We start from the raw sequence: 10116 nt of genomic DNA on the forward strand, positions 1-10116 counted from the left end.
TCATCCGCTGTACTAGTTCATCCTCAACCTCCTCGCGAGGCAACCCACCACAAAGTAGGAGTAAAAAAATAAGAGAAGTTTAAAAATTCTGAAATTTTAGGGTATGAAACTTAGTCAACCATTTTACTCACATGTGAAGTTTGGTGATGTATTGACACACATGATATTCTTAGTGAAGAAAGTACAACTGGGGCCATAATATTCATGAAACGGTATTTTTTATTATAGTTTTGGTTTTGTCATTGCCCAGATTATCGCCGATGTGATTTCTTTGTGAAACTTCATACGCGAGTACACCAATTGACTATATATATTAAAAAACAGATTTATTTATTCTAGTATTTTTAAAATATACTATTCATAAGGGCACGCGTGAAACCATGCTCATCAAATCCGTGTCCAGCTAGTTATGCATTATTATATGATGCAATAATAACTCAGATGATGTCGTGCATGGTACGTAAAGAGCATTGCTATGCGTACGATTATTTCCATACGATTTTCATACGGCACTGTCAGAGCAAGCCGCTGCCCACCACCCGATCAGGAATCGTACAAAATCGTATATCCAAGCGTCGTACGTGCAGCAATTTCGGTACGTAAATTAGCTGGGACGTCAATTGGAGTTGTTGAGCAGCAACGAGACCTAATACTTGGAGAGATAAATAAAGTACTCCAGGGAATTTAACACGTACTGTTGGTATGGTAGTGATATTTCCGTACTTCGAAATGAAACTTCATGGTGATTTGAATCTTATCTAGTATTCCCTCTGTCCTAAAATGTAGGACGTTTTTTCGCATTCTGGTAGTATGGAAAAACATCTTACATTTTGAGACGGAGGGAGTACTACCTTTATCCGGGATGATTAGTCCCCTCATATCATGAGTCATATTGACCATACATTTAACTATTATTAGTAAAATATATAAGTTCATTTCAAACTACTACATCCGTCCGGATTTATTAGTTCCCATTGTATTTTTGGACAACTTGGACAATTGATTTAGCTATCAAAATGTAAGTTATATACCACAAAAATAGTATCATTGGAAACCTCTTTCAAATATGAATCAAACAATAAAATTTAATGACATACAACTTATATTTTATAGTTACATCTACGTTCGGGACAAAATATAAAGGGGATTAATAAATCAGGACGGATGTAGTACATTCAAAGAAGAATCCAACACTATAATTTGTTGTGACATGCATTAACATCTTACTAGCCAAACATGTGGTCGAAGTTTGACCGGAAATACTATGTGGACTAGTAAACCCAAAAGGAGGTAGTAGAGAGTAGTAGGCAGGAACATTTCGACCTGGTTGACAGTGGATAAAGTTGAATAAATTCGAAGCATTTTAGTAGGCGAGGGATGAGCTGATGCTGTTCATGATTCCCTCACATAAAAAGACGATCACATGGGTAGGAAATGAAGAAAGGAAAAGAAGATGGGTGATTAACACCACAGCACATGCGAGATCCGATTAGGTTATTTGGCGTCATGTACGTATGTCGGTGAGACCTTATCCTGCTGCTATGAATACTGTTGAGATGAGATGGAAGAAATCCAGATCCACCAACCGATAAGATAATTGCGGTATCTTATCATATCACGGCTCGGCTCAGCGCACGAAACTTCCCACGCGAACCGAGCCGCTACTCGTTTTTACTGCTGTACTCCGTTGGGATAGAAAAAGGTGCGGAAAAGCCGTTGGGTTGAGATAAAAATAACTTGCGTTCCACGCACATCCCCATATTGGCGTGGCTGGCCATGTGACTGATGCAAGTCGCCACAAAATAAGCACGCAAGCTGAACAAAAGTGTGTTATTAGTAAAAAAAAAAAAGAGAGGTGGTTTTGCCGGTCGCCGTCTTCGCGCCGGCCAAGCCAGAAAAACGCATGCCTGGCCACCACGCCACGCCGCTCCAAACTCAACCGGAGCGGAACGGATCTCCATAAAATCATCCACATCGTCAATCACATGGTGACCCACCGCCGCGCGGCTGTCAAAAGAAAGAAAACAAGCAAGCACTTCTTTTTAACGCCCGCCCGCCCGTCAGTGGTTCCCCGAACGAACCCGATCGCTCGCACCAGACGAACGAGACGAGACGAGACGAGGAGGAGGAGGAGGCACGGAGCTCCTTGTGTTTGGGTTTGCCCTTTGCGTTGCCCCACCCCCACCGGGCCACAGGACGAAACCAACGCCACAACAACTCACACCCCCTTCGCCCGCGAGTTGCTCAGTCGCAGCGAGCCGGGCCACAAGACACGAGCGTTCCGGTTCAGGTTGGGGTTGGGGTTGCGCTCCCTCGTTTCATCGTCGATCCGCCCGACCCGCCACACCGGCCCGGGGACAGACAGAGATCTCTCCCTCGCGCGCGCGTGCCGGCGGTGACAAATGCGGCTTGATTCGCCGGCGGACCAGCGGCGGTGAGCGATGCAGCCGGACCAGCACCAGCAGCAGCAGCGGAGGAAGGTGAGACCGTGCGCCACGCCAGGGGTTGCTGTTTGTTGCGGGGTGGTTGGCTGCCTTTCGGTGCCCGTGTGGGTTGTTGGCGCTTCGAGATCGGTCGGTTCGTCCGGCGGGTTGGATGAACCTACCTCGCCTCGGGGGAGGATTCTTTTTTCTTTTTGATTTGATGAGGAGGGGGCACTGGGCTCGTGGGATCCGGGGGGTTCCGCCGCGCACGCCCGTCAGAATTATCTCTTGCCATTGGTGTCCTGCAACTTCTCTTCTCCTTCCGTCGACAATTCCTTCCTTCCGTATAAGTTGAGGTTGTTGATTTCAGCTTCGCAGTCCAGCTGAATTATTTTCTTCCATTTCTTATCGCGAAAAAGGGATCCTTTTCACTCCTGTCTCTGGATCACAATTCACCTCAATTATTAACACAAGGTTCTCTGTTGGATTTCCCTAGTGGGTGCTTTCCTGAAATCTTCTTCTGCGGTTGGGCTGCGTCTTTTCTTGCATTGTCCCTCTATAAAGGAAATGGTATTCTTTTCTAACTTTTCCATTCCATGCTAGTAGTTGAGTACTCGTTGCTTCGTAAAGGATTACTGAGGCCTTTTCAACTCCTGTAATCTACACCAGGGGAAAGAAAAAAAAAGGGTGATTCAGATGCAACCTAAGAGGTGCCACAAACGCAAATGCGGTATTAGATTCGCTGAGTAGATATGTTTATCTCAACTCAACCCAAATCTGTGGTCTTCTTACCGTCTTTTTTCTTGCAAAAAGTTATAGCCAATCATCTTAATTGTCTCAGTGGATTAGGTTAGGTTGTCATATTCTGTGCCCACTTGGAAGGCATATTGATATTGATATAGATGGTTTTATGCCCAAGAACACATCCTTAAATAGTCATTCTTGGGCCCTTTGTGCTCGATAAGCGCTGTTTTCCTCATTGCTGGAGGCCAAGGAGTTTTGCATCGGACAGGGAGTTGTAGCTACCGTCTTTGCGCACCGTGATCCAGAAGCTTACGGAATCCAACTTTTTGTGCTGTATACAACTCTGTGAGTCAGTTGGATGCAGATTACAAGTCTGCTGTTTCAGTGGTCTGTTCGGTATGAAGTGGCCTTTATACAAAATTTGACTGTTGTATTGAGGAATTTTTTTGGGCGGTGGAAAACCTGGGTTTAACTTCTTTTTGTCCTTTAAGTTGTTTCATTGAGAGCCTATGTGGCTAGTATGTATTATCACCTGGGGTTTATCCAAAGGATGAGCCGAACCTTTTCTGGTCCTTTACTAAGTTTATTTGCTGGCAGGCTGGGCCATCTGACATTGAGCTCAATGCTTGAGGCAGATATTACTCAGTAAATTGGGCCTTCTTTTCTGTATGCGTGTCTTTTGTTTCAGTTGTGGAAAGGTTCTCCATTGCGCAGTATTAACTCTGTTTTTTTCCACTTCTCTCAGGGTTCATCGGAGATGGACTTCTTCAGTGAATATGGCGATGCTAATAGATACAAAATTCAGGAAGTCATCGGTAAAGGGAGTTACGGTGTCGTTTGTTCAGCTATTGACCAACATACTGGCGACAAGGTGGCAATCAAGAAAATACACAATATCTTTGAGCATTTATCTGATGCTGCTCGGATCCTCCGTGAGATCAAATTACTCCGCCTATTGAGACATCCTGATATAGTTGAGATCAGGCATATAATGTTGCCTCCGTCAAGGAGGGATTTCAAGGATATTTATGTCGTCTTTGAGCTGATGGATACAGACCTCCACCAAGTCATCAAGGCCAATGATGACTTAACCAAAGAACACCATCAGTTCTTTCTCTATCAGATGCTTCGTGCACTGAAATATATTCATACCGGTATGCTACTTTTTTCAAATTGAGATCTGAGTTAGTATGCAGTTCTCTATTGTCGTCCTATAATCTTTTTTGAATATCCAGGAGTAGGTATTTTATCCATACCCTATCTGTAGTTCGCTGCTGATGCTTTGCTCCGCTCCATGTGGAGCATACACAATTTGGAGAAATGCACTCACACATAAAATTCACTCTAGTGCCAAAGTTAAAAAGGCACTAGGCGTTAATTGTGCGTTTTGCAACCGCCTTGTGCTTTTCTGAGCAAACCATACACTTAAGCGCAACTATACGCACATTAACCACAATTAAGCGCTAGGCATTTTGCTATCGCCTAGAGCCTAGGCGTGCTTAAGCACCCGCCTTAGGCGCGCCTTTTTTAACCAAGTGCTAACCCAATAACCATGGCCGCCATATTTTAGAGAAAATTGTCCTTTGTCCCACATTAGTTATGTTCTTGTTGATCATTTGTCTTCTGATGATTTTGATATTTGGCCTTTCATTGACCTGAAAAATATCTCCCACTTTGTTTCATGCTTTTTGTTGCGAAATGTACACTTCTTTGTATTTACCTTTAATGTCATCATGATTATTTTCCACTATCCATTGTTGAGCTACTAACATTATCAGCTTCAAAAATCATCCATTTCCAATTTAAAATGCATGTTCATTTACCATTGTCTGTGACCTGACCAATATTTATATGATTGCAGCTAATGTTTATCATCGTGATTTGAAGCCAAAGAATATATTGGCAAATGCTAACTGTAAACTCAAAATATGTGATTTTGGGCTAGCACGAGTGGCATTCAATGACACTCCCACGACTGTATTTTGGACGGTATGTAAATTTTGGTAGACTAGAATCACATCCTGTGTTATTTGCCAAATTAGATTTGTATTCAAAGGTAGTCTTTTGGCACTTAATTTTTATCTTCTATTCATCATTGTTTGCAGGATTATGTTGCTACTAGATGGTATAGGGCTCCTGAGCTTTGTGGATCTTTCTTTACTAAGGTAACTAGTCTGCACATCTCTGTTGTGTTTGCTAGGATATCTTGTGCGCTACTGTCCACATAAACATGCCTCATGCAATTGCTGGGCAGGCTACGCTGTTTAATACCACATTATTCTTGCGCACATAGTAATAAAAGAAGATAAATCAGTGTCACAACTCACAACCTATACAAGGTTTCACTATGGTGTTCCATGTAGTCTACAGCTGTGCTGTACATATATATATATATATATATAGATGAAATGAGACCAAATTCAAGGTTCATATGACTACTAGATTCTACGTAGTCAGCTGGTCTTGCTAATAAAATGACAATGCAAACCCTTCTAGAGCCTACTGTTTTCACAACTACGGAGTATATGCTACTCCCTCCGTCCCAGTGTAGTGTCAAAAACGCTCTTATATTATGGGATGGAGGGAGTAGTTATCATTAATACCTGATCTTTCACTCCTTAAAAGGCTCTGATGTTGAATTCAGGATGCTAAATTGGTTGTTCTATGCAGTATTCACCAGCTATTGACATATGGAGTATTGGTTGCATTTTTGCGGAGATTTTAACTGGGAAACCTTTGTTTCCTGGTAAAAATGTAGTTCACCAGTTGGATTTAATGACTGATCTCTTGGGTACGCCGTCACTGGATACTGTTTCCAGGGTACGCTTTTCCATTCATGATTCATGATCCAAAGTAAGGTATCCATAAATGTCAAGCATCCTAATCCCTTTGCAACTACAGATCCGGAATGAGAAGGCAAGGAGGTACTTGAGTAGTATGAGGAAAAAACAACCGGTATGTTTTTCTGAGAGGTTCCCCAAAGCAGATCCTGCTGCACTCAAACTTATGCAGCGGCTTTTAGCATTTGACCCCAAGGATAGACCAACGGCAGAAGAGGCAAGTGTTTCTAGATAAAACTTAAGATTCAAAAACAGGTGTTAAAAACTCTGTTATCTAACAATGTTTATGTGCACATCATAATCAGGCGTTAGCTGATCCATATTTTAAAGGCCTTGGGAAGGTAGAGAGAGAACCATCCTGCCAGCCAATATCGAAATTTGAGTTTGAGTTTGAACGGAAAAAGGTGACAAAAGAGGACGTAAAGGAACTTATATTCCGTGAGATATTGGAGTATCATCCTCAACTTCTCAAGGATTACATGAATGGAACTGAAAAAACGAACTTCCTATATCCTAGGTTTTTTACCATAAGATCTCGATTTTTTCCCCATTAAATGCCAATTTTCATAACTGATCCGTTCTTGGTTCCTATGTTATTATGAAGTGCTGTAGACAATTTCCGAAGGCAATTTGCTAACTTGGAGGAAAATGGAGGGAAGGGAGGGGCAATCGTTCCATCGGACAGGAAGCATGTTTCACTCCCCAGGTACCCACTGCAAGATTTTACCAATAGTATATGCTTTTATGTTCTGCTTTTTGTTAAAACTAAGATGCCATTAAATTAAATAAATAGCTCATGTGTGCATGGTTAAAATATAGTTCTTTGGTGATCTCATGGTACTATGGAATCGCTTTACATGACAAAAGATGGTCAGGTAGTCAGGAATTTCAGTTCAAGTTTGATGATTTGGCATGATAATTTCAGAGACTGTCACTCAACTTTGCTTGCTGACATTTAGTTTGCATTTGACAGGACTACTACAGTTCATTCTACACCAATTCCTCCAAAAGATCAGAAGTCTTCCCAAGTTCCCCAAAGGATTCCAACAGGTAGTAGTTTCTCCTAAGTAGAAGTCTAGTGTTCTATTTTCTTCAGATGGCACCAATATGACATGTATATATCCTTTGCTGCAAAATTTGCAGGTAGACCAGGAAGAGTGGTTGGCCCGGTAATACCATTTGAGAATTCATGTGCTATGGATCCTTACAGTCAACGAAGGGTGGCGAGGAATCCAGTACTTCCTGCAGCTGCTACCAATGTATCAGCATACGCATACCACCGAAAGTCAGACAGTTCAGAGAGAGAGTTACAGCAGGAGCTTGAAAAAGACCGCATGCAGTACCAGCCGATGCAGCGTTTCATGGATGCCAAGATGGTCTCCCCTGACTTGAGGTCTACCTCCTATTACATGCCAAAGGGTGTCCCAAAAGCCGATGTAGCAGAAAGGACTGGTTTGCAGCCAAACATGATGCAGGGAATTGCCCCGTTTAATGGCATTGCTGCAGTTGGAGGTAGCTACAATAAGGCCAGTGCTGTTCAGTATGGAGTTTCAAGGATGTACTAAGTGATCTAGTGCAATGACCACTTCCAAAATGCTTGGCTTAGCTGAAGTAATAACATGGAAGAATCGAAGTACTTACTGAGTTGCCTTATGGGCTGAAGGTTCAGACAGTGGATCGATGATCTTCGATCGAGGAGGAAGTTGATGTCTCATGAAGAACAAAAAAAATAAGATTATGCAAAGACAACATCCTGCCTGTTGATCTAGCTGCCAAGGAAAGAATGACATCTGGTAATTTGCTGCTAAGGGGAAAAGCCGAAGTTGGGGGTACAAGATGATTGAGGTCTATGTACTTTGAAAGAACGGAAACATATCGGAATAATGGAAATGGTGAACTTCTGTACATAAATAACTTGATTTTTCTTTGTATTACTGTCGGCGAGAGCTGTCAGTTTTGCTCCATATTCATGTGGCAATGTGATTTATTTTTCTGGGTTTGAAGCACTTCTGCAGTTATGCTTCTGTAGGAGTTCAGCGTTGTAATAGTTCGGAGTATGTTTAGATCTGTAATAGAATAACAAGACCAAACTTCAGTAAGATAGAATGGTAATGAACTGCTAGTTTTGGGGGCTGTTGGCTCAACCGTGGTACTTATTAAACCAGGGTTGATGTAGAGGAACAGTAGAAACATAAAATAGCAAGGTACTGATCATTTCCAAATTAACTGAATGTCTAGCCTTGTCATAAAAGTTTGACCAAGTCAATATATCAACGTTTGCAAGACCACACTACATTCATCATAAAATATACTTGGTATCTGTTCACAAATATAAGATGTTTTAGATATTTTAATTGGACTACGTACGAACTAAAATGAGTGAACAAACACACTAAAACGTGTCTATCCATTAGAGAAAAAAACTACTCCCTATGATTAATATTGATCGGGGAGTAGAACTTGTATTTGTGAACGACGGGAGTGCATTTGAAAACTTAGTCAAATACTAGAATGGTTGGGCGGGCTTTGCTGCGCTGTTGGTGTTGTTGAGTTTTCATTAAAAAAAATACTTACTCTATTTCAAAATATAAGGTGTATTATTTTTTGAAAAGTTAAAACTTCTTTAAGCTGTCAAATTTGTAAAGAAGTATGTCAAAATCCATAATATAAAACTGGTATCATTAGATTCACCATGAAATGAATTTTCATATTTTTATTTATCTAGTACTGTGGATGTCGATATTTTTTGCTCTGAACTTGATCAAAGTTAAAGAAATTTGACTTCTCAAAAAACCAATACACCTTATATTCTGAAAACCGAGGGAATATTTAGTTTGGTGAGTGGAGAAGATAATGGAGTGTGTTTTATATTTATTTATATAATGTGATGTTTTGGTGGCTTTTCGAGGTGTGATTCTACGTTATCTGCTAATCAACCCATATTTATGGGGTAAAATTTCTCGATCGGTGGCTGCATATACTATATTGGCGCTACAGTATCACATGGCGACGCTTCTTTTTTCTAGGTGGTGAGAGGGTGTGCCAGATTGATATTCTTTTATAGGCAAGTTGCTGCTAATTGATTTGAAAAATCGTTGGTGACAAGAGTGATGGTGATGGGCTACTCTCCCACCGAGCTCCAGAGCATTGCTGACCGTCTGAATTTTCAGCCGGGTTCCTTCCCCACGACGTACCTGGGGATACCCATTAGTGACTCCAGGTTGTCCGTCACCGAGTTGTGGCTGACGGTGGCCAAGCTCCAACTCCATATCGAGCCTTGGCAGGGTACATGGTTGTCCAAGGCGCAGACAGTCCTCATCGACTCCTCTCTGTCCAGCCTGCTCCTGTTCATCATGAGTTTCTACAGCCTCCATGAGACACTCCATCATGAGATTGCCAAGGTCCAGGCCAGATTCTTCTGGGCCAGGGAGGGTGATAAGCAGAAATACCATATGGTCCGCTGGCCCGATATTTGCAAGTCGCACGACTAGGGCGGGCTCGAGATCATGTCCTCCAAACGCATGAACATTGCCCTGCTGACTCGCTGGCTTTGGTGAATTGCGAATGGGACGGCGGCCTTTGGCTTGACATCATCCGGAATAAGTATCTGCACGGTCAACTGCTCGCCTTCTGTCAGCGGTCTGGAGGATCGCAGTTCTGGCAACCCGTTATCCAACTACTCCCGGTTCTCTGCATTGGGACCTCCATCTCGATTGGGTTCGGCGCCGCCGCCTTGTTCTAGTTCGACAGGTGGGCTAGGGATCTCCCATTTGTTGCCCGGTTCCCCGATTTGTTCTCCATCGCGGTGGAACCTAGGATCTCCATCGAGGTCGCCCTTATTTACTTAGGGCACCTCGCCTTCCGGCGGCCATTTGGGCCTTCGGACCTTGTTGCGTGGCACAAGCTCCTTGACTGCATCGCTCTTCACAAGATGGACATGGATCTAGTGACCGATCGCATATCCTGGTGTCTAGAGCCCTCGGGTGTCTTTTCCACTAAATCGTTGTACCAGGCCATTGCGCCCACACCTGCCCCTTTGCCTCTATCTGCGGTGAGGATTATTAGACTGCCGCTGAAGATTAGGATCTTCTTGTGGCAATGGATTCGGG

The 10116-nt window shown here is 42.7% G+C and overlaps 1 protein-coding gene across 2 annotated transcripts; it reads left to right on the forward strand.

Annotated features, from left to right (window-relative positions):
- The first annotated feature begins 2069 nt into the window (after positions 1-2069).
- Positions 2070-8129, forward strand: LOC123078742 (mitogen-activated protein kinase 8). 2 transcript variants are annotated; one of them, XM_044501345.1, is made up of 11 exons: positions 2070-2480; positions 3913-4321; positions 5029-5156; positions 5273-5332; positions 5838-5987; positions 6069-6224; positions 6313-6524; positions 6612-6713; positions 6827-6882; positions 6981-7057; positions 7151-8129. In XM_044501345.1, exons 1-11 carry the CDS (start codon positions 2442-2444, stop codon positions 7178-7180), a joined length of 1419 nt encoding a protein of 472 aa, XP_044357280.1. In that variant the 5' UTR covers positions 2070-2441; the 3' UTR covers positions 7181-8129. The 2 variants fall into 2 exon arrangements, with proteins under 2 accessions (XP_044357280.1, XP_044357279.1); XM_044501344.1 differs by lacking the exon at positions 6827-6882 and having other exon boundaries at positions 2074-2480.
- The last annotated feature ends 1987 nt before the right edge of the window (positions 8130-10116 follow it).

This window comes from Triticum aestivum, chromosome 3D (assembly GCF_018294505.1).
Source record: "Triticum aestivum cultivar Chinese Spring chromosome 3D, IWGSC CS RefSeq v2.1, whole genome shotgun sequence".
Taxonomy (NCBI): Eukaryota; Viridiplantae; Streptophyta; class Magnoliopsida; order Poales; family Poaceae; genus Triticum; species Triticum aestivum.